This window comes from Rhinatrema bivittatum, chromosome 7, assembly GCF_901001135.1.
Source record: "Rhinatrema bivittatum chromosome 7, aRhiBiv1.1, whole genome shotgun sequence".
NCBI classification, from domain to species: Eukaryota; Metazoa; Chordata; class Amphibia; order Gymnophiona; family Rhinatrematidae; genus Rhinatrema; species Rhinatrema bivittatum.
This window is the reverse complement of record NC_042621.1, coordinates 261641930-261666684: the sequence shown is the minus strand read 5'-3', so window position 1 is coordinate 261666684 and position 24755 is coordinate 261641930. Positions and strand designations below refer to the sequence as shown.

At 47.3% G+C, this 24755-nt stretch overlaps 2 protein-coding genes across 3 annotated transcripts in view; one reads left to right on the top strand and one right to left on the bottom strand.

The window, feature by feature from the left end:
- The window catches only part of MMS19 (MMS19 homolog, cytosolic iron-sulfur assembly component), a 171968-nt gene extending 154544 nt beyond the window's left edge, over positions 1–17424 (bottom strand). The window contains exon 1 of one of the 2 annotated variants that reach the window (XM_029610161.1): positions 17267–17424. In XM_029610161.1, the coding sequence (XP_029466021.1) occupies positions 17267–17354 (88 nt within the window). In that variant the 5' untranslated portion in view covers positions 17355–17424. The remainder of the gene's footprint in view (positions 1–17266) is intronic. The other variant, XM_029610159.1, reaches the window with a different exon arrangement.
- Positions 17425–17675: 251 nt separating this feature from the next.
- UBTD1 (ubiquitin domain containing 1) overlaps positions 17676–24755 on the top strand; it is an 88862-nt gene continuing 81782 nt past the window's right edge. Inside the window, exon 1 of the mRNA XM_029610158.1 lies at positions 17676–18906. Within this exon, the coding sequence (XP_029466018.1) occupies positions 18825–18906 (82 nt within the window). The 5' untranslated portion in view covers positions 17676–18824. The remainder of the gene's footprint in view (positions 18907–24755) is intronic.

Genomic DNA, 24755 nt, shown 5'->3' with positions numbered 1-24755 from the left:
TGCACTAACAGCTGATTATATAAAAGCTGCACCCACCGTGAAAAATGGACCCCAACATTAAAATTTCTCCAGCACCCACTGCAAATAGGACCATTCAACACAGTTGAAAGCCTATTCAGCATCAAGGCTGGCCAACAAATTACCCCCATTACCAACTCTAGCCACTTGAATAGCCATACAAGATTATAGAGTTAGCAAGTCACCCCCATAATAAACTCTGTTTGATCTGGGGAGACCACACTACCAATCACCATATTCAGCCAGGAAGCCAAGATGGCTGCAAAGATTTTGATGTCCTGGTTGAAAAGTGATATTGGCCTATAGGACTGAGGAAATGAAGGGTCATTACCTGGCTTAGCTAGAAGAGTAACAGTTGCTAGATTGTGACCCCATACAAACTCTCCCTTTTCCCTGGCTGCATGGAACATTTTTAAGAGGAGTGAGACCCAAATCACCCAAGAGTTTATACAAGTAATTTACAATAAATCTGCAATTTAGGAATTGTAGGGCTGGTTAATTTTTCATATGTTCTTTGTTCTTATTATGATTTTACTGTTTAAATTTAATATTGTCATTATTGTACTTTTATTTGTTTTAGAGACAATTATTTTATTATGTTTGTGAACCGTTGTGACGGCTCATTCCAAAGGACAGTATAAAAAAAAAGTTTATAAAATAAATAAACACAGGCCCCAAACCATCTGGCCCTGGGGCTTTGACTAGCTTCAAGCGAGCAATAGCAGGCCGTATCTCCCCCTCTGATATGGGAGCTTCCAACAGTGTTTCTCACTGTCTCCCAGTTGGGGCAGAGCAAGGCCCCCCAAAAAAAAAAAAACCACTACCTGGTCTGGTCATTACTGGGGCCTGCTGCATACAACTTTCTATAATATGCCTCGAAAACCTTAAAAATATGGGGTGAAGTGAAACATGTTTTAGAGTCATAACATAAGTTGGACACTATGCTTTTGGCATTGGAGCTGGATTTAACTAAAATGAGCAAGTAGGCTGCCTGCCTTGTTCCCCCCCCCCCCCACAATAAAGTTTATACTTGAGGTATAAAAAATTTTGCTGGGCCTTTGCCTCCAAAAAGATATTAAGCTCTCTTGACTGCTGCGAACGATCCTGAACATGTATATGTTTAAGTGCTGCAATTTTTTTTAGTGAGCTCTAGAACTTTTGCATTCCTAACTTTATGGACCCCGGCCAGGTAAGCAACAATATGCCCCGCAAAACTGCCTTAGCAGCATTCCAACGTAATATGGGATCAGTGTCAAGAAGCAGATTAAACTCAGCATATTCCTTCCATTTGCTTTGTAAGTAACCCACAAAAGCTTTATCATGGTACAAAGGCGGGGGCATTGACCACCGTTTAGACCCAAGAATAACATCCATCAATGCCACCACAATCGTCACCACAGCATGGTCAGAGAAAGGGGCATCCCGTATGGAGCTAGAGAGCAACTTGATAAATAATGTTTCAGAAACAAGAATAAAAATCGATTCACGAGTATACATTGTGGTCATGAGAATAAAAAGTAAATTCTTTATCATCCAAGTGCAAAGGGCGCCAACTGTCAACCAATTGCAGCTCCTGATGCACAAATCGACCCCAAGATCCGCTTGATTTTTTCTAGGGGACTTAGCCAGTTTTCAAACTACTAGAGGGTTGTCCATCAGATTGAAATCAACCCCCATTACAATTGCATATCCCACCCAGGAAACTAGTTTCCCCACCAGATTAGTAAAAAAAAAAACCAAAAAAAACCGAGCGCATTTATTAGGACCGTATCTATTTACCAGGAGTACTTTTTGTCCCTGCAACACCCCCGCAACTATAAACGAACCTGCCATTCGGATCCATAAATAATTTCTCTCTCTCAAAAACATCATTCTTATTAATAAGAATCACAACTCCACTCTTCCTAGCAGAGAAAGAGGAGAAGAAACACTGACCAACCCAGTCCCATTGTAACTTCTGGAGCTCCCCATCTTCCAAGTGGGTTCCCTGAAGAAAGGCCACATTTGCATTGCCCCTCCTTAGGTCAGTAAGCAACTTTTTCCTTTTGATAGAAGAGTGCAAACCGTCTACATTAATAGGACAGACATGAATAGTGGTCATAAATAACCAAGTACTTTTTCTATTGCTGCTGCAGTCACAGATTTTAGGGACATGACCCCCCCCAGCATAGGTCTCCCCCCGTTCCCACACTTCCTCTATGGCCACAACCCTGTACCTAGAAGCTCCTCGCCAGGATGGAGGCACACTGTTGTGTTTGAGGCATTGTGGACCCTTGGTTGCAATGAAGATGACTCCGCCCATGGGGAGGAGCCCTGTGGGGAACCACTGAGATTGGCTGACACAGTTAGCAGACACAGAATGGATGGAGGCTTTATTGTACCGCAGTAACAGATGGTAATGCAGGAATGTAAGGCACTGATCCATGAGGTGCCAATACGCTCAGAAGTAGTCTCACCCAGATGTTCACGATAGGCAGGAGCCCGCAGTGCGGGTAACGCCACAGCTGGTGGGTGGAGTTGGAGCGCCGGATCATAGAGGTACTCACAGAGTAAAGGCGTCTTCCTGGTGGTAGAATGGTGGGACCGAAGGTCCATGGTCTATGAAGTAGACAGGCCCTCGAGGAACGAGTACCCAATGGTCCAATATCCTGGAAAGAATAAGAGAGAAGACGCTGAGGAGCGGTGAGGACCCAGAAGGGAAGTTGGAAGTGAGAGACCCCGAGGAGCAGGTGTCTAGAGCTTCTGCTGGAGCGAGGCTCTAACGAAGGAAACGTCTAAGCTGGCAGCTTAGAGCAGATAGAGTAGCGAAGTGAAGTCTTTGCTAACTCGATTTGGTAGCGGAAGCTGAGGCTAGTTATACCCGGAAGTACTGAAGTCATGCGGTGGGACCGCCCCCGAGGTTCCCGCCATGACGTGTATTTCAGCATCAGAGATGTATGCGCTCGCGCCCTAGGCGGCCACGGGAGTGAGCATGGCAGATGGGGACGCCCATGCTGGTCTGAGAACGCCGAGGCCCACGGCACCGGAGACAGTCATCTTGCCCAAAGAGAGAGAAAGGGAAGAAAAGAGGTAAGGCAGAGCGATTGCAGCTGTCTGCGACCAACGGACACAACACCCAAACTTATCCATACCCCAAACCCCCCACCCTGCCATTAACATTCCACAACCCCTCCCAAGAAAAACCACCCCCTGTATCTCTGGTGAACAGTTGTGGTTCTGCAATCCTCGCCAACAAGCAGACGATCTCTCGAAGTAGGGACCTCCCAAAGTCAGCGGTGCACAAAAACACAGAAGGGTAACCAAAGTCCAGGAACTCAAAACTTCCTAAAAAAAATGAAAAAGACAAATGTCCAGATACTTAAGGTCAACAGCTCATAGAAATGAGGTGGAGAGCCAACAGGAATGTAAACCGAGGCTGAGTAAAGACTGACACAGGCACCATGAAAACCGCTCATCAGCCTCGCTTGTGCAGTTGTGGTCCATAGATATAGCCTAGCAGCCCAGTACTGCAACTTGCACCCTCCAAACCTTGCCCACAATCACAGCAGTCATATCACGACACTAGCTAGTCCCAGCAGCACCTCTCTCCCCTACAGGTATCCTCCCATGGGGCAATAAAAATAATAAGTAGTGAACAAAGTCTAGCCTTTCTGTAACAAGAAACAAGGAGAGAGAGCCAGGGCCGGACTGATGGAAAAAGTCTGGGAGTCTTTCCTTAAACACGGCCAAGTAAGTAGATACAGCAGACAGAGCTTGGGGGGGAAAAAAATCCTTAGCAAATACACCAAGCTTATCCAACATATTTAGAATAAAACAGACCAGACCAAACAGAGGGCATGCTTATTCTTATTAACGTCGGCTCATCCGAGCTAGGCAACAAACTCCTTGGCCTCAGCGCTCACAACCAGAGGCCGTGTCTCACCATTGTGAAATACTTTAAGTCGGGCGGGAAACTGCAGGGAGAAGCACACTCCCTTGTGAAATAGGTGAGTGCAATACGGAGTAAATTCTTTGCGGGCGGTCAGGATCCTAGCAGAAAAGTCCGGGAAAAGCAGCAACTTGCCATTCTCATAAGAAAGCTCCTTGGACTTACGGTAAGCAGACAATTTTTTCCGTAAGGTATTTAGCAAATCACCTGCCTAGGCCACACGCCTCCGTATTTACCTGAAGCGCCTCTGGAAGCCATTTTTCGCAAAACTGAAGTAAGGTTTCCCCCAGAATGCACTCCAGAACCCCCAGGATCCTCAGATTATTGCGCCTACGATTCTCCAGCTTAATCTCCAAAGCTTTATTTTTCTCCCGCAGTTCCCCAGCCATGGCCTCCAGTGAAGGCACGCGGTCGTCATGATCTGACCATTTAATTTTGCGTACCGCTGGAGGTGGTGTTAAGAGCGTCGACTTTATACAGCAGCTCGTCAACCAAGACCTGTATTTTCTTTGCAGCTGGTCAGTTAATGCAGCAGACAAGCACGAATGAGATCCCGTAGCGCAGCATCAGACAGCTCACAGCCTCCTGCGTCATCTTGTCATCGCTGCTACAACTTTTCTCGGCGCCGACTTTGTGTAGGGCCAGTCATCTGAGCCGCAAAAACTGCCACCAGAGTGTCCACACGATCATTCACACAAGCCACCTTAAATAAAAAAAAAATAAAAAAAAAACCACAGCGCAGACATAAAAGTAATGAACTGTAAAAACACCATTGGCTTCAAGGGAGCCGGACAGAAGAGCAACTTCTCATGGCGACGTCATGGAAAGTGTTCTAAACATCAAAATCACAGAACATATAGAAAGACATGGTTTAATGGAACAAAGTCAGCATGGCTTTACCCAGGGCAAGTCTTGCCTCACAAATCTGCTTCACTTTTTTGAAGGCGTTAATAAACATGTGGATAAAGGTGAACCGGTAGATATAGTATACTTGGATTTTCAGAAGGCGTTTGACAAAGTTCCTCATGAGAGGCTTCTAGGAAAAGTAAAAAGTCTTGGGATAGGTGGCGATGTCCTTTCGTGGATTGCAAACTGGCTAAAAGACAGGAAACAGAGAGTAAGATTAAATGGGCAATTTTCTCAGTGGAAGGGAGTGGACAGTGGAGTGCCTCAGGGATCTGTATTGGGACCCTTACTGTTCAATATATTTATAAATGATCTGGAAAGAAATACGACGAGTGAGATAATCAAATTTGCAGATGACACAAAATTGTTCAGAGTAGTTAAATCACAAGCAGATTGTGATAAATTGCAGGAAGACCTTGTGAGACTGGAAAATTGGGCATCCAAATGGCAGATGAAATTTAATGTGGATAAGTGCAAGGTGATGCATATAGGGAAAAATAACCCATGCTATAATTACACAATGTTGGGTTCCATATTAGGTGCTACAACCCAAGAAAGAGATCTAGGTGTCATAGTGGATAACACATTGAAATCGTCGGTGCAGTGTGCTGCGGCAGTCAAAAAAGCAAACAGAATGTTGGGAATTAGAAAAGGAATGATGAATAAAATGGAAAATGTCATAATGCCTCTGTATCGCTCCATGGTGAGACCGCACCTTGAATACTGTGAACAATTCTGGTCGCCGCATCTCAAAAAAGATATAATTGCGATGGAGAAGGTACAGAGAAGGGCTACCAAAATGATAAAGGGAATGGAACAACTCCCCTATGAGGAAAGACTAAAGAGGTTAGGACTTTTCAGCTTGGAGAAGAGACGACTGAGGGGGGATATGATAGAGGTGTTTAAAATCATGAGAGGTCTAGAACGGGTAGATGTGAATCGGTTATTTACTCTTTCGGATAGTAGAAAGACTAGGGGGCACTCCATGAAGTTAGCATGGGGCACATTTAAAACTAATCGGAGAAAGTTCTTTTTTACTCAACGCACAATTAAACTCTGGAATTTGTTGCCAGAGAATGTGGTTCGTGCAGTTAGTATAGCTGTGTTTAAAAAAGGATTGGATAAGTTCTTGGAGGAGAAGTCCATTACCTGCTATTAAGTTCACTTAGAGAATAGCCACTGCCATTAGCAATGGTTACATGGAATAGACTTAGTTTTTGGGTACTTGCCAGGTTCTTGTGGCCTGGATTGGCCACTGTTGGAAACAGGATGCTGGGCTTGATGGACCCTTGGTCTGACCCAGTATGGCATTTTCTTATGTTCTTATGTCATCACCATATACTGATCCTTCTCACTCTTTACATACAATCGCAAGCTTCTCATTTTCTTCTTTGGCTGCCGCTGGCCTGTTGCTCTCTCAGCTGTAGGCACAACCAAGCAGCAGACATCAAACAAAATCAGACAGGCCCACTTTGAACTCCTTCCTACCCACAGAAATAAAATGGCTCAGTTGCTAATTTTTTTCACAGCAAAGCACCGCAAATAATTGTGAGTTAATGGACAATTTGGTTTGATAATATTGTTTTCTGTTTTTGAGAAATCTCTTCCCAGCAAAGCACCGCAAATGATTGAGAAGACTGAGCGATCTCACTTATTGTAGGAGATACGTTGTCTGGCTTGCTGATGCGGTCTAAAGAATCATACATTACTCACATGATTTATACATAACATTTTTTATTTTCATAAAGATAAGAAATGGCTTAGAAGCATTCATTCATGAGTTTGCCAGCTTATGAGTGAGCAACGTTTTGAGTTTTTCCTATTGATCCCCTTTTTTGTGATATCAGTTGCTACTTACCCCCTCCCAAGAGCCATTGTCTGCTGATAGACAGACACAGCTGTTCCTTCACCAGAGGAAAGGGGAGGAGCAGGGCCAGAGAGAGAGCAGATATACAGTTTGTTTTTTTGGTTTTTTTAAACAAGGGACTGCCAAGTGCCCAAGAACTGCTGTCCAGAGGCTCCACGCCCCCCCCCCCCCCCCAATTAGGATCCTGGGATAGCCATCACTCTCTGTAGGCTTCTGGGATAACCTTTCAGAGGCTCGACCAGGGCAAGTCTTGGGAGTATGCTCCCACTGAGACCATCAACCCCTACAAGCTATTGTCCCAGGAGCAATATGGACTCAACCAGGCCAGGGGCTGCACCCTGACTCAGGGAGTTTAATGTCCTCTGCACATGTCTGCAGTTGCCAGAGACAGACTACTGGTATTGGACCAGGCCACACCCCTTTCTTCATCAGTCTGGAGGAGGGAAATCCCATATGTAAGGACTGGTCTAGCAGGATGCTAAGGAAATGGTGAATAACTTCTCTGAGGTTATAAAGGGGATGGAAGAAAGGATAAAGAGGTTAGGATTCTTCTGCTTGGAGAAGAGATGGCCATGGAGAGATATGATAGAGGTCTATAAAATACTGAGTGGAATGGAATGAGTAAACATTATTCAGTTGTTTACTCTTTCGAAAAGTACAAAGACCAGGGGACACACGATTCAGTTACTGGGTAATACATTTAAAACTGGTGGGAAAATTAATGGAGATTCTGCTGAAGGAAAGGATAGTGAACTATCTACAATCCAGTGGGTTGCTCGACCCAAGGCAGAATGGATTCACCAGGGGAAGGTCCTATCAGACAATTTGATTGATTTTTTTTGATTGGGCGACTAGAGAACTGGATCAGGGAAGGACACTGGACGTGATTTACTTGGATTTTAGTAAAGATTTTGATACAGTCCCACATAGGAGACTCAAACAAAATGAGAAGCTTGGGAGTGGGTGCCAAGGTAGTAGCGTGGATTGTAAACTGGTTGACTGACCGGAGACAGCGTCTAATGGTAAATGGAACCTAACCTGAAGAAAGAAAGGTGTTCAGTGGAGTGCCTCAGGGATCGGTTCTGGGACCAGTTCTGTTCAATATCTTTATGAGCAACCTGGCGGAAGGGATAGAAGGTAAAGTTTGTCTATTTGCGGATGATACTAAGATCTGCAACAGAATGGACACGCCTGAAGGAGTAGAGATAATGAAATGTGATTTAAGAAAGCCTGAAGAATGGTCGAAGATTTGGCAGCTGGGATTCAATGGCAAGAAGTGCAGAGTCGTGCATCTGGGGTGCGCAATCCAAAAGAACTGTATGTGATGGGCGGTGAAAGACTAATACGCATGGACTGGGAAAGGGACCTTAGTGTGATAGTGTCTGGTGATCTGAAGGCAGCAAAGCAATGTGACAAGGGCATAGCTAAAGCCAGAGAGAGGAATAACCAGTAAGAAAAAAAAAGTGATGATAAAGGAAAATTAGTTCTTACCTGTTAATTTTCGTTCCTGTAGTACCACGGATTAGTCCAGACTGTGGGTTGAACCTCCTTTCCAGCAGGTGGAGACAGACTAAAACTGAAAGGATATCCTATATGAGGACAGAGCCTATCCTGTAACCCTTCAGTATAACCATTGTCAAAGCAGAAAATAACAAAACCAGAATAGGATCAAGCAAGTAACCATAAAGCTCAATGGAGCAACTGTAAAACAAATGTAAGAAAACATGGTATGACTACCGCTCTTGCATATACTTGGTGCTTGTACAACCAAGGCTTCCGGTGTAATTGCTCAGTAACTTGTAAAGAATGAGGTATCAAAATTTGCGAATCTGCAAGAATAAGCTTCGAGAGGACAGAAAAGAAAGACAAACAGGGAAGGGAGTCTGGACTGATCCGTGGTACTACAGGAACGAAAATTAACAGGTAAGAACTAATTTTCCTTTCCCAGCACGTACCCGGATCAGTCCAGACTGTGGGATGTACCAAAGCTTCCCTATCCCGGGTGGGACCAAGACAGTCCCGCTCGAAGCACTTGCCGCCCAAAAGAACCAAAAACCGGAGCTTGCACATCCAGATGGTAGTGTCGAGCAAAAGCATGCAAGGATGTCCATGTGGCGGCCCTGCAAAACCCTGCAGAGAGACCGATTGACTCTCCGCCCAGGAAGTAGCTTGAGAAGGTAGCAAATGAGCCTTTAGACCCTGGGGAACCTCCCGACCTTGGCAGAGATAGGCTGAGGAGATCGCCTCTTTCAACCACCGCGCAAGAGTGGTCTTAGAAGCCGGCTTATCCCGATGAGGACCACTCCAGAGAACAAAAAGATGGTCTGGGACCAGAGAGTCATTGGTAACCTGGAGACCCTGAAGTAGAACTCATTTAACATGCAGCTTACGAAGATCGCCCCAGCCGTACCCGCAATCTCCTCTGAGGAGAACGCAGCGAGCTCTACCGACTGGTGGACATGAAAGATAGAGCTCACCTTAGGCAAGAAAGAAGGAACCATCTTGAGGAAACCCCTGAATCGGACAAGCGCAAGAAAGGTTCCCGACAGGACAGCGCTTGGATCTTGGAGACCCGCCGAGCGGAGGAGATAGAGACAAGGAAAAAAAAAAAAACTGTCTTGAGCGTGAAAACCTATAACGTAGCCTGACAGAGAGGTTCGAACGGGGCAGCACAGAGGACCCAGAGGAGCAGGTTAAGACTCCACGACGGGCAAGTGATACGAGAAGGCAGACGTAGGTGTTTGACTCCCTTCAGAAACCGAAACACGTCCGGGTGGCCCGCTAAGGGATGATAGTCTACCTGACCCAGGAAAGAGCCGAGAGTGGAGACTGGAACGTGCAGAGAACTGAAGGAAAATCCTTGGGAAGACCCTTCTGAAGAAAAGAAAGTACCAACGAGACCAGGTCGGAGCTCGCTGAGACGCCCGACTCCACACAAACAGACTCAAAACCCTTCCAGATACGCACAAGGCCAAGGCCAGGGAAATCGACTGTTTCCGGGCCCACAGCAGGGTGGAGATGACCTCCTCCTTATAGCCCTGATGCTTCAGGCGTCGCCGTTCAAAAGCTAGGCTGCTAGACAGAAGCGATTGGCCTGGTCGAAAAATACGGGCCACTGCCGAAGCAGGCGAAGGAGATGACCTAACCGAAGATTGATGAGATCGGCGAACCATGGCATGAGTGGCCACTCGGGTGATACGAAAACCATGGGTCCCCGGTGGAGCTCTATTCTTCTGAGAACTTTCCCACCAGAGGCCACGGGGGGGGGGGGGGGGGGGGAAACACGTACCGAAGGATGTCCGAGGGCCAAGGGAGAGTTAGAGCATCCACGCCCTCCAAGCCGTGCTCCCTCCAGCGGCTGAAGAACCGATTGGCCTTGGAATTGCGCTAGGTTGCCATGAGGGCCAGGCGGGGGGAACCCCACCTGTAGACGATCAAAATCCATGGCCGCGTCCGAGAACTCCCACTCCCCCGGATCAAGCGATTGACGACTGAGGAAAATTGGCCTGAACATGCTCCTTGCCTGCAATGTCGGACCGCCCAGGCGAAGAGACAGTTGGCTTCTCGGGCCATCAAAGGACTGCGGGTGCCTCCCTGATGAGTGATGTAAGCCACAGTGGTGGAGTCTTCGGACAGCACCATTACTGCGGATCAGGGGGAGAAACTCCTGCAGAGCCAAACGCATCGCCCGAGTCTCCAACCAATTGATGTGCCAGCGAGAGTGGATTGGCGACCAGATCCCCTGGGCGGACTGGGATAGACAGACTGCCCTCCAGGTCGAGAGACTGGCGTCCGTGGTTACTATCGACCACTGTGGAGCTTGGATAGGCATTCCCTGGAGAAGATGATGGAGCAAGAGCCACCACTGGAAGTCTGCGACGGTCGAGTCCAAAAACAGGAGGACTATGTGAAACTGTTACGACACCAGCTGCCAACAGGTTAGCAAAAACTTTCTGTAACGGTCGCATATGAGCAAATGCCCAGGGGACGAGGTTGATGGCGGAGATCATGGACCCAAAGACCGGCAGGTAGCCTCGCCCCACGCGAGTGTCGAACTGGGCTCCCAGGAACCCTAAGTCCTGGGAGGGCTGAGGGTTGCCCACAGGAGAATTAAATATCCACCCGAGAGACGCGAGGAGAGCTAATACCCGATCCACCGTTAGATTGGCAAGAGCCACCGATTGGGCCCGCACAAGTACCATCGGGACCTCGGGGAAGGTGCACGGCTCAGTCGCGAGGCCGAAAGGCAGCGCCCGAAACTGGGAAAACCTGATGAGGAGGTAGGAGCGAAGATACATCAGGCCATCGCAGAGTTGGAATATGAGAGCACGCCGCTGTCAAAACGAGCGAAGGCAAGGAACTCTCCAGGGCGAACCGCTGCGATGACCTCTCGCAAGGTGTCCATGCGGAAGTATGGGATCTGAAGGCCCCGGAGGGTCCCCTTGAGCGTTAAGATCGGCCGAAAAACCCCGTCCTTCATGGGAACCACTAAGGAAGTAACATACCGGCCTGTGCCGTGCTCCCTTTCCGGAACAAAGACCACTGCGTCCGGACCCCGTGGTGTGGCGAGGGTTCGGACAATGTTGGAGACCCACCGGACCGCCGTGATCTAAAGCCATTCCTTGAACAAAAATGGGGGAGGTAATCGCCCCAACAAGAGACCGAGGGACATGTCCGCTGAACTCACTTGTGGGTCAGGCTCCGAGGCGGAGCGCGAGGACAGCCCTCGTGAAGGGAGCGACGCCCACTAAGAAGCTGCGAGCAGGACTGAGAGCAAGAAGGATAACTCCCGGAGGAGTTACCTCGTCCGCGGGGCGTAAACCATCTTGAAAGGTGGGCGTGAGGTGTGAAGGAGCGTGAAAGTTTCGGATGGTCCTCCGGAAGCGTATGGACCTTGTCTTCCCCTAAGGAACCAATAAGCTTCCCAAGGTCCTCTCCAAAGAGCAACTCACCTTTGGTGGATAAAGCGCCGAGCCGCGCCTTGAAGGATGGGTCGGCCGACCAATTTGGCCACCAGAGGAGTCGTGTGGCGGACACCACCGAGGCCATCGCCTCCGCCGGGACGCGGAGGAGGTTGCAAAGCGTAGCAGCCCCATAGGCGGTGATGGCTTCCAGACGTTCAGCCTGCTCAGCCTCTGCAGACGGGAGGTCCTGGGTGCCGAGTAATTGTTGAACCCACCTGAGACCTGCCCGCTGCATGAGACTGTTGCAGACAGCCGCATGGACCCCCAGAACTAGGATTTCAAAAACACGTGGTATATATGCCTCAAGCTTATGGTCCTGTCCGCGCAGAGACCGAGAAGTATCTAGTCCGCACAGAGACCGAGAAACGCCCAGCGGGAAGTTTCAACATATCTAGATCATACCCCCGGGAGGGTGTGGAGCACGCCCCACCCAGAGTCCCACTACGGGAGCCTTCCATGCCCGCCAGAGCAGGAGCTTGCGTGGGGGAGGGGGTGGAAAACACTTGCCGGAGCCCTGAGGCCCGCCAGAACCGGGTCCATATATTTATCATAATTTTTCTCTCTCTTTTTTTTTTTTTTTTACACAAGGAGGCCATAATAGTATCCGCAGAGGACCCCTCCAGCCCCAATTCCCCCTGTGAAAAACATGCGGAGTACCCTGGGAGCGTCCCCTTCCAGGGACGGGAGGGTGCTCACAGAAAGACGTGGGATCAGTATCCTGAAGAACTGAGGCCGCCGGGGGAGGGGGGGGCCACCCCCGGAACCACCCCCACCCAGCAAAGCGACCCCGGGGGCTTTGCGGCCGGGCGATTAGTGAACGACGCGTGGCATGGACACTTTTTTTTTTCTCCCCTCGGGGGAGCAAGGCGGGACCCTCTTCCTCCTCCTGCAGGCTAGTTAAAAAAAAAAAAAAAAAAAAAAAAAAGATTTGTGCAGGAGGAGGGGGAAACTGCAGAAAAAAAGACGGGCCCTGAAATTCCCAGGGGTGGGGAGAGAAAGGGGGCCAGGAATCCCATCCTGGGGGGCCGCGGGGCTAAAATCGGAGGGGGGGCCTCAAAAATATGGCCCACCCAGCCCCGAAATCAGAGCCGCCGAAAAATTCAAGATGGCTGCCGTTCCCGGGCTTTGCCGACCGGGGAACGGCCTGGCCATGCTGAGGGGAAGCAATCCCCGAACTAAATTTGCCTGTCCTGCCGAGGAGGGGCCTTCCCCACCTAGCAGGCAGGTTGAGCAGCGCCCCTCGTGTGAAGAACGTGACAAGGGCTGCTCACGGGAGGCAGACTGCCAGCTGCGGCATGAGAGCCGCTCTTCAAGAAAAAAAAGTTTAAAAATAGATTTAATTGGCAGCCTGCCGGCAGGAATGAAGCTACTTTAATATAATAATAATAATTATTTTTTTTTTTATATTAAATCGCTGCTTTATTATTGTTTATTTATTTTGAACACAGATTGAGCACAGCAAGGTCTGGGCAGCCAGAGGAGAAAGGGGGGGGGGGGGGGGGGGGGGGGAGAAGAACACTGGACCACCAGCCTCGGTCCCCACAGCCGTGAGAATGGGGGGGGGGGGGGGGGGAGAGAGAGAGAGAGACTAGCACTGGACCACCAGCGTTGGTCCCCACACTGGGAATCACTTACAGACTCAGGCTATGTTCCACATAAGGGGCGAAGCCCCCCTGAGTCCGGCAAGAGCCAGGAGACGGGGCCGTCTCCTGTATAGAGGAAAACTAACTTCTACATTTTTTTGTTTACCGAGAGAAGCTAATCAACATCCTAACAAAATAGTACTTGCTTGATCTGCAGAAAGGAAGAAGAGAAGGCTGACTAGCCTAAATCAGGAGACCGAAGGGTGAGCTGATGCACCTGCTGGAGACTGAAGTGTTACAGCAGTGGTCCCCAACCCTGCCCTGGGGGCCCACCAGCCAGTCGGGTTTTCAGAATATCCACAATGAATATGCATGAGAGAAAATTTGCATATCTTGAAAACCTGACTGGCTGGTGGGCCCCCAGGACAGGGTTGGGGACTACTGGGTTACAGGATAGGCTCTGTCCTCATATAGGATATCCTTTCAGTTTTAGTCTGTCTCCACCTGCTGGAAAGGAGGCTCAACCCACAGTCTGGACTGATCCGGGTACGTAGAGGGAATGCCCTTTATAGGTCCTTGGTGAGGTCTCACCTAGAGTTCTGTGTTCAGTACTGATGCCTGTATCTCAAGAAAGATAAAGACAGGATAGAGGCGGTCCCAAGAAGAGTGAACAAAATGGTGACGGGTCAGCACTGGAAGACTTATGAGGAAAGCCTGAAGGATCTGAAAGGAATACCCTGAAGAGAGGAGGTGTAGGGGAGATATGATACAGACCTTCAAATACCTGAAAGGTTTTAATGATGCACAATCATCAAACCTTTTCTGTTGGGCAGAAATCAATAGAACCAGAGATCATGAAATCAAACTCCAGGGAGGACGACTCAGAATCAATGTTAGGAAATATTTATTCATGGAGAGGGTGATGAATGCCTGGAATGCCCTTCCGGAAGGGGTGGTGAAGATGAAAACAGTGAAGGAATTCAAAGCGGCATGAGATAAACACCGTGGATCCCTAAAGGCTAGAGGAGGGAAATAAAGAAAAGGGTGCAATGAGGTAATTTGCTGGTGTGGCAGTTGCTACCCTTAACAAATAAGCCTTGATACTGTTAATACAACTCCATCACTGCTCTCTCCTTCAAAGGCAGTGGGAAAAGGGGAATTGGATTCAGGCAGCAAACGAGGGCCCTGACTTTTATGGTTTGGGGAACAAATAAACATGGGATAATTTGCTGACACAGCTTTTATTACCCTTAAACACTAAGCCTGATACTTTTGATGCAACTCCAACATTGCTCTCTGCTTCCACAGCAAGGGTTAAGGGAAATTAGATTCAAACAGCATCCTAGGGCCCTGACTTTTACGTTTTGGGAAACTGATAAGCAGGAGGGTAACCTGCATAGTGCAGCAGATACTGGCATAAGCTTGCTGGGCAGACTGGGTGAATCATTTGGTCCTTTTCTGCCACCATTTCTATGTTTAAATTAATAAGAAAATATTTTTTTTACTCAATGCAAAATTAAGCTCTGGAATTCTTTGCAAGAGGATGTGGTGAAAGCTATTAGGATAGCTGTGTTTAAATTAGGTTTGGACAGGTTCCTGGAGGAAAAGTCCATTAACAATTAAGGGAGAGTTGCAGAAACCTACTGCTTATTCTTGGAATAAGCAGCTTAGAATCTATCTTCCCCTTGGGAACCTGCCAGGTATTTGTGACTTAGCTTTGCCACTTTTGTAAACAGGATACTGGGCTTGATGGACTCTAGATCTGACCCAGTATGCCAAGCCTTATGAGGTGCCTGCAATCTTGAGTAATTGCTACAACTCAAGTTTCCTAATGTCCAACAAACTAAAACCAGCAGAAAACTTCTTAATAAAGTCAAAGGGTTAAAAATATTTCTGGCATCCAACCAGTGCTCAATTGTGGAGTAAATTAAACATTTTCAAAAGCCATGGTAGAACAGTAAAAAATATAAAGCTGATGCACTGAAGCCTATGCACTAAATCTTACACTGAAAGTTTTAGCATGCGTGTTAAATTTTTACTAACTATGCATTACATTTTAGCATTTAACTCCACAATGTCTACGCAGCATAATGTCCATATTAACTCAAAAATACAGTATCTTAGCACTTTGTCTTCTAGATTGCTAAACAGCATGCATGTGTGCATTATTAAACAAAGCATGCATGCTTCTCGTTTTCCCCCATGGCTCCACTTCCTTGCTTTAAAACGTTATTAAAGTAAGCCTAACATACCGGCCGATACAATATCGTGCGCTCAGCTGAGCGCACTGTTTAACACCAGTTTGAATGCGCGTTTTCGACACGCTCCTATTACCCCTTATAAGGGGTAACAGTGCGTGGAAAACACACGGCCAACTCCCCCAAAACTACATAGCGCTCATCACATACAGATGCATGTTGATGAGCCTATTAGAAAAAAAATGCTTTTCTGTACACCCTACTTCATATCATAGAAATATTGTGGGAGGCACCAATAATTTAAAAAAAAAAAAATTTACAAAAGAATAATTTTCAAAAATGGACACAATTTTGCTGGTGTCCGTTTTCTGAACCCATGGTTGTCAGCGGGTTCAAAAACCGATGCTATACCAATGCTGGTAAAATTAAGTGTCAGTTGTCGGACCCGCTGACAGCCAACTCTTCCACTAATAAGGAGGCACTAGGGTGCGCTTTTGTCCCTGACGCCTCCTTATCAGCGCCTGGCCTAATTTAAATACAGAATTGCACACCCAGGAAAGGTGCCTGGGCGCTCGTAGGGAGAGCGGGCACTCAACTCGGAGCGCCAGCTCTCCCACACCTTTTATAAAATCAGCCTGTTAGGTAGCTCAGTGGCAAAGAGCTGAGCCCTTCATAGAAAAAGACCATATAATCTATCTAGTCCACCATTCACAACAATACTCAGCTCTACAATGCACTGCTTCCACTGTATGCAAACCTACCTTATCCATATTCATTGCAGATTTCCTGTAATCCTGATTGGCTGTGTCCAGAGGACTAGGTTAGGAAGCACTAACATATACAGTACATAGGCCCCAAAGTGCAGCTTTTGAAATACTATGCAAACTTATCTACCAGTGACCGTCTTAAGAACATGCCATACTGGGTCAGACTAAGGGTCCATGAAGCCCAGCATCCTGTTTCCAACAGTGGCCAATCCAGGCCATAAGAATCTAGCAAGTACCCCAAAACTGTCTATTCCATGTTACTGTTGCTAATAGAATGGCTATTTTCTTAGGCAACTTAATTAATAGGAGGTAATGGACTTCTCTTCCAAGAACTTTTCCAAGCCTTTTTTAAACACAGCTACACTAACTGCACTAACCACATCCTCTGGCAACAAATTCCAGAGTTTAATTGTGCACTGAGTGAAAAAGAATTTTCTCCGATTAGTTTTAAATGTGCCACATGCTAACTTCATGGAGTGCCCCCTAGTCTATTATATATTGTCTTCTGACTGCAATATTATCAAGAAAGAAAAACTGTGTGGTCTTAAAAGCTATATGCTACAGAACATTGTTTCTGTTGATTCTTTAAAATATATCATAACCTAAGGCAAGTTTTATCCAGGAGCAATAGGGCCACTAGAATTACACTCAGTAACGATCTTAAAATATCTCAACTTCTCAAAGTGTTCTCTTATAAATCCAACCAACATAATTACTAGTATGAATGAAAATAGGCGAAGTCTAACAAAAGCTAGTCATTAGCACTGCAAAACAGACATAATGCTACCACAGTCTCCCCTTAAACATTTATTCTCAGCCTCCTGCGAACAAACTTCAAGGATAGCGCACCCCCGGCGTCTATCTTTACGCTTGACATGCCTTACACTACCCTGCCGATCTTTCCAGGATGCAGCCACCACGTGAATCCGAAACCACACAGCTAAATAAAATAAATCCTGACTAGCAGACCAACATTAACTTCTAGACTTTCAGATGTGGAAAGAGAGCTTAAAAAATTGCCATGTGCACATGTACCTGTTGCTACCTCGGCAGCTTTGCTGTCCTGCTGCCCGACCACAAACTCCTCTACCAAGCCCCACAGTCCATTCTCTTCTGCAGCCATGACAGGGAAGGGCGAGGAAGCGAATGAAGAGAAGGCGGAGACATACCGGAAAGCACCACGCAAGCGCACTGCAAGCCACAAATCCCATCACGCACAGCGTGAAGCGCGTTCCTCCCTTGTCACGTGACTGATCAGCCGCTCTGTCCCTCGCGCGCGGCTCCCTGGGCTGTTCGTTCCATGCGCGTGCGCAAAACCACGCGTCGCGATTGGTCGGATGGTAAGTGTGGGTCAGGTCCCCAAGACAGCCGGTGGAGATAGGGGAGGAGCTAAGTGGAAGTGAGGTAGGACAGAGGAGCGAATGGGAATGATCGCGTGGAAGTAGAGTGGGGCGGGGTGTCCAGCTGAGCTAGAGTTTGTGTCGTTTATGCGAAGGAAGTTTGTTAGGAACTGGTTGGAGGACTAGTAAACTATTTAAGAGCTTTCGACGGTAAGAACGGGAGAAGATAAAGCCGTCAGTCGAGGCAATGCCCATATTCTGGGTTGGGGGGCTGTAAAGGCATCCAGCAACTTAGACACGTGTTCAGCTAAGAGGAAGCCGGTCACACAGTGATGTCAGAAACTTGACGGTGGCTGGGACGAAGTTAGTTATGTGCTGAAAACAAAGCAGCCAGGAAAAGGTGAAAGCTGCAAGAAAGTAAGAGGCGGCTGCTGCTTGCGTACAGAGAGTGATAGATCTTATCTCCCCCCACTCCAAACAAAAAACAGCGGCATGAATTTGGTGGAATCAGAAGAGACGCTTTGTTTTTCCAAATTAATAGAAGTAACGCTAGCAGGATGATCCCCATCTTCCCTCCAGTCTGAGCTGAGAGATAAGAAAACGTTGCCTCTGTGTCTGAACAAGCGTCTCCTGGCAGCAGTGAAAAGGAAGAGGTTGCTGCGGCTGATCCCGCCTCTCCCTGGGCGCGGGTCACGTGCTCACCTGCAGCTGGCAGGGGGGGTGGAGCCAGCTGCGCTGTTCTTGGGGAAGGGGAATTCGCTTCTTTCCAAACTCTCCTGCAACGCTGGTGATGTGGAAGCGCGAGCGTCAAAGGCCCGGGCCAGGGCTCGGAGGTGCCGCTGACACGGGAGGCCGGCCGGGCTCACTACCGGCGCTCGGACCCATCCACTTCTAGTATTATTATTATTATTTTTTTTTTTTTTGCTGTTTGGGAAGAGGAGAACTTATCTCGTTCGTAGCGAAGCCTGGAACGAAAGAGGAGTGTAATATCTGGATAACTTACTGGACAGAACTCATTCAAAACAAAAACAAACTTGAAGTTTTGCTCCTGAACAAAATCTCGGCCGCCTTCAAGCGGAGACGAAGGCTTTGCAGTTCAGCGCGCTCCTGCTCGCGGCTCTGGAAGTTGTGTACGTGGGGAGCTTCTGCCCGTCCCAGATGCCGAGGCTCCCCGGAAGGACCGCGCGAGCCTGAGGGCGAAGGACGGGCTGAGCGGCTTCGGTGCATGGCGTTGTGCTGAGCCCTATTCCGCCATGGGGGGCTGCGTGGGCAGACCGCGTGGAAACAGCCGGCGCTCCCGGAGCGGGGCTGCCGGCCACTCCCGCAAGAGAGCAGGTAATCCAGCCCAGTTCTGTCCGGGAAGGAGCGGCTCGGGACTTCCCCCTGCGCAGCGCGCTTTGAAGGCAGGTGCTCGGGGGGCTCTGCCTGAGGAGGGATCTCGGCCCCCTCCTCCCCCCCCCCTTTTTTTGTGTGTTTATCGGATCACAGATTTCCTGACAGGCGGGCGGTGCGAGATCAAACTTGCCCGTTGATGTCAAGGGGTCGCCTGCAGAGTTGAGGGCTTTCCTTTCGCTTCCCCCTCTTGCGCTCGCACAGTAGCTATTTGGCAGTACTGCATAGCGGGAAGTTGCTTATTTTTATTTTTTTACTTCTGGAGAGCAGCTAGATCTGGGTTTAGGAGTGGAAATTTCGAAATAACTACTTGTTTAACCACTCGTGAGCAGGAGATAAATGAAGCTAGATCTTATATACCTGATATGCAGATGAGTTATATTCAACTCTCATATCAAGAAAAAATACTTGTTTTTCGATTGGCGCCCTCAGTACCTGGAGTTGGTGAACAATACCGCAGAGATGAATGGCTCGGTGGATTTGTGTGTATGAGATTTAGTGTTACTGTGGCTACATAGTAAGTCTTAGTCATAGGTAAGAACATAAATTGACAAGACTTGTTTTGCAGATAAATAAACATTCATACTGAATAGGGGCAGAAATAGCTTTTTATAACTTTTAAAACTTTTTTGGTATGCGTTTACACCATTGTAAGGTAGGTTGAGTAATGTTTCTATATGTGGCAGTCAGCCTGAGTTTATACCCGAAGGCCTGTTACATGGTCTGTTGTGTGCATGTGGAAGTGTAGATCATACTAGCTGCAGCATGAAAACAGAGCTTTCACTTGATCTTCTCTCACTCACATGCCCTCCCCGTAATAGCTTCACTTCCCTTTTATCTTGCCACTCCTTCTTATCTAGTTGCCAGGTTCTACCTGCCACTAGTCTTTCCACTCCCTCTTCATAATGCATAATCTATTATAAACTGCTCTGCTATCTTCCATTTGTGTAGCTCTTCTGACCTCCATGTAATTATTTGATTATCAATTTATATTTATATCTTTATTTTGTTACCTTATACTTATTTTACATACATTATCTACATAGTTCAACTCCCAGTAGTTAAACAACCTGCCCTATTTTATGTATTGATATTAACAGTTCTTTGTAAAGCATATACGCTGCATTTCCGTTCTATGTAAACCGATGTGATGTTCCCAACGAATGTCGGTCTAAAAAAACTTTAAATAAATAAATTGGCTATGGTGTGAAATGTGTTGCCCTTGTAATGAACATTTAAAATGCATTCACCTAAATAGTCCACATCTTTGCATTTCCTGCTTTTTCTTTAAAAAGTGATAGGAAAAAATGCAGGATGACAGAATGCCAGTGTTGTTAAAGTGTAGCAGCCTCCAAGACAACAGGAGAGTGGTCTTAAATTTTCCTCTGTAGCTATTAAACTATAGTTGTGTGAACAGGTGAATGGATGCCCCTATGCCTTTTCCTTTACATACCAGAAGTGTCCCAGGCCATTTCTGCAAGGGATATCTGCAAAAGAAAGACTTCATGTACTATCTAATTCTAAAGCCATTTTAGAAGCAAAAATGCATGTAGGTAATCTGCCAGTTAGGTTGTTTCTGCCAAAACATTATTGTGAGCCTTACTCTATAGATTCTTAATCTGGGTGCTTTAGTCCATAGAGTTGTATTTGATGTCTCCTAAAAGGGAGAGAACTTGGTACTGGGCTTGTAGTCGTGGGGAGGGGTGAAGTATATTTAGCAGTATACCTTTTACACAAAAGAGAGAAATGAAGCACCAGGCTATCAACAATTCTAAACCAAGATAAACTAGTAAAGGTGGTTTTCTTAAATGTCAATTTCTTTTCTCTTCATATATATGGATTTCCCAATGGCAGGTGCTCAGGAAGCCACTGCAAGCTCCTCAGCATCTGAGAGATGTAGGTGCAAACTTCCTGTAGGGGGAGAAAAAAGGGCTGGTTTAAATCCAGTATATGCGTGTAACCTGGAATGGAACTGTTCATGATGTAGCTGTATTTCTCTGGAAGTGTCCTCTGGAGTTTAACGCCTCCAAATGAGTTTGGTTTAAACATACCATGACAAGAATGAATCTTGCCCTTAATCGTCTGCATCTGTAATGCTGTTTGGCATATGAGCGCACAACATGGTAGGATATGCAAGCAAAAGTGCTTTGGAGTAAGTGTGACAACATGGTGGGATGGGAAATTAGTGCAAGAGTAAGCATAATAGAATGAACTGTAGAACAAGCAGTATTAGAGTACAAAGAAAGCAAACAGGAGTACACCCTCCCCCCAAGGTCAAGGCTCTCCCTTTTTTTGTCTTTATTTAAGCTGGGACTTTCAGTCTTTGTTACAACAACAAACATGGGAGAAAATCAGTTTAAAAAATGACTCTGTTCTGGGTAAATAAATGGCAGGGTTCAATTTGGTAGACAGAAACGTGAAGCACTGCTAGGCCTCTCCTGCTATGCAGGTGGAAGGAGCAGGAAACTAAGACCCGGAATTGTACTGTTGGAGTGGACAGTGTGGTACTGAGGCTGGGCCAGTCATGAATTCTGCATGTTGAGCATATCAAAAGTAGGGTGAAAAATGAATAAAACTGTGAGGTCCATATTCAAAAGCCATTTAGATGGATAACTTAATAGTTATGTCTAAATGGTTTACCCAGCTAAATTCTAGCCAGGTAAGATGGGGGTGAGCAGGAGGCATTCTGGGGAGCACTGGAGTTAGCTGGTAGGGCTTTCCTAAAATTAGCCAGTTTTATACAGCTGACTTCACCTTAAAAGTACAAGGAACCCAAGGAGAGCTCAGCTTCCGAAAGGACCCTAAGGCTAGAGGGATGTCCCAGAGGATCTCAACAGTGGCACGCAATACAAAATGAGTATTTTTATCATTCTGCTCTCTAAAAATGCACCCTTTGTTTTATTTATTTATTTATCTTTTATGATATGAACATTTCCAACCAGTCAACTTGAATAAGTGTAATGTTCACCCAGAAGTACCGTATTTTTCGCTCCATAAGACGCACTTTTTTTCCCCCAAAGGTGGGGGGAAAATGTATGTGCGTCTTATGGAGCGAATATAAAAAAAAAACCAAACAAAAATCTAACAAACACCCCCCCCCCGACTCCCCCAAGACCTGCCGAATTAATTTCCTGCAACCCCCCACCCTCCTGACCCCCCCAAGACCTGCCAAACGTCCCTGGTGGTCCAGCGGGGGTCCAGGAGCGGTCCGGGAACGATCTCCTGGGCGTGAGCCGTCGGCTGCCAGTAAACAAAATGGCGCCGACGGCCCTATGCCCTCACTATGTCACTGAGACCGACCGCTGCTATTGGTCGGTCTCAGTGACATAGTGAGGGCATAGGGCCGTCGGCGCCATTTTGTTTACTGGCAGCCGACGGCCCTATGCCCTCACTATGTCACTGAGACCGACCAATAGCAGCGATCGGTCTCAGTGACATAGTGAGGGCATAGGGCCGTCGGCTGCCAGTAAACAAAATGGCGCCGACGGCCCTATGCCCTCACTATGTCACTGAGACCGACCAATAGCAGCGGTCGGTCTCAGTGACATAGTGAGGGCATAGGGCCGTCGGCGCCATTTTGTTTACTGGCAGCCGACGGCTCACGCCCAGGAGATCGTTCCCGGACCGCTCCTGGACCCCCGCTGGACCACCAGGGACGTTTGGCAGGTCTTGGGGGGGTCAGGAGGGTGGGGGGTTGCAGGAAATTAATTCGGCAGGTCTTGGGGGGGTCAGGAGGGTGGGGGGTTGCAGGAAATTAATTCGGCAGGTCTTGGGGGGGTCAGGAGGGTGGGGGGTTGCAGGAAATTAATTCGGCAGGTCTTGGGGGGGTCAGGGGGGTGGAGGTTGTTAATTTAAAGGGATGGGGGGGGGGTTTTGGGGGTTCCCACAGAAAGAAAAATTTTCTGATCTGGGGAGTGGACCGAAATGGCCCTCCCCAGACCCGAAAACAAAATGGGGAGAAAAAAAAAACCTATGCACTCCCCTAATTTGCTCCATAAGACGCCCAGACGCAGAGCCGGTTTAGCACAATTTTTTTTTTTTTAATTTTCCCCCTCTGAATCCTAGGTGCGTCTTATGGTCAGGTGCGTCTTATGGAGCGAAAAATACGGTACTTCTGTAGAAATCTGTTTCAAACCAGCTTCTTTTTTTGGTCCTGCAGTTTCTTCCTGCTTAGAGCTCACTCCGAGCCAGGGCTCTGATCTTGTACCATGAGCCGCCTTGTACGGCTACCTGGGGATCTCTCTCCCCCCCCCCCCCCCCCCCCCCCCCCCCCCGAATCACTTGGCCCAGTCATCACCATGACAGCCCTCGACCTGGGGCCATAGTCTTGGGCTCCTTCCAGAGTCCTGCAATCCTGGGCCTTGAATTCGGTCATTAGGCATCACCGTTGTGTTACGACTGTGACTCCTCTCCCCCACTCCAACCCACGAAGTGGAAAACTTAAGCTGTAAGTGGAGCCCAGATCCCTCCGCATGGCAGTGCATAGTGCCGAGCCACGGAGCTGTCCCTAAACCAGCTTTGATTTTAATTTGGTCATTGTTGCCTTGGCTCTAAGAAGGGGGTGGGCAGCTCCAGTTATTGAGGACCACCAACCAGTTGGGTTTTCTGGATATTGCTAATGAATGTGCATGAGAGAGCTTGGCATGCACGCTGTCTCAAACATATGCCAGTCTCTCTCATGTATATTTATTAGGGATATCATGAATACCTGACCAGAGTTGCCAACTCCTGCTTTAAGCTCTGTTTGATTGTCGTCACAGGCAGGCCCTCTCCTGCATGTGAGCACTGGCACTTTTTTTTTTCCCCTGGAAGAATAATGCTGTAAATATTGAATTTTAGGATTCTGTTTGCACGCATTTCTCCTTTCCTGTTTTTTAGATTTGTGATGAAGTAGCGCTAACCCTGATGGCTCCCGACTCCAGTCAGATGGTATTTTGCGTGTTGACTTTCCAAGGCTGGGCAATAATACAAACTTGGCTTTTGTAAATTGCTCGTGAAACATTCAACTTAAGGAGGCACAGTCATAGATTAGCAGAAAATCAAGGTTTCACAACTGCCGAGTGACGCATTGTAATGGTTTTGTTTGCATTTCATTGCTAGGTTAGAAATGTCTTTTTTGCAGTGATGTAGGCATGCACACACCCAAACCTGAATGACTTAACAGAAAGAAAAGGCAAAGTTCTCATCAAGAACAAATACCTGAAAAAGCAAACTCCCTCACCATGCTCCGAAACTGGGAAACACACAGGCCCTGAGTTTGCTCTGCTGCACTTGTGCAAACCTATTGCTCAGCTGACTTTAGTGAGTAAAGACTACAGGGAGAGAGTTACCGTCAATAACACTCCCTTTAAGTACCTACAAAGAAGATACAGCAAAAAAAAAAAAAATCTTGGTTTTCTGAGGTTACAGGGGGATGATTACAGGGCAAACTAAAAAAAAAAAACTGCCAAAAGTGACTTTACAACCCACTAGTGGTCAAGTTAGGGCAAAACAAGGTTTTTGTGCCGGTGTTCATTTTAAGAATATATATACCCTTTAAATAATTTGTGAAATACACAGGGCTGAAACCAGCATAGGCAGGGACCTCGTGATCTTGGCGCACCATTGACATCTTGAAATGCTCGAATGGCATGTTTAATCTCTTGCTTGTGGAGCCAGTGTGTACTTTTTTTTATCTTTACTGCCTTACAAAGTGGCCTCTGGAATGAGGAAACTATAAACCCTACAGATTCTTGCTTATTTGGATATGTTATTCTCAAACCTTCCCTCCCAGTCATCACCTCTGCCTCTGT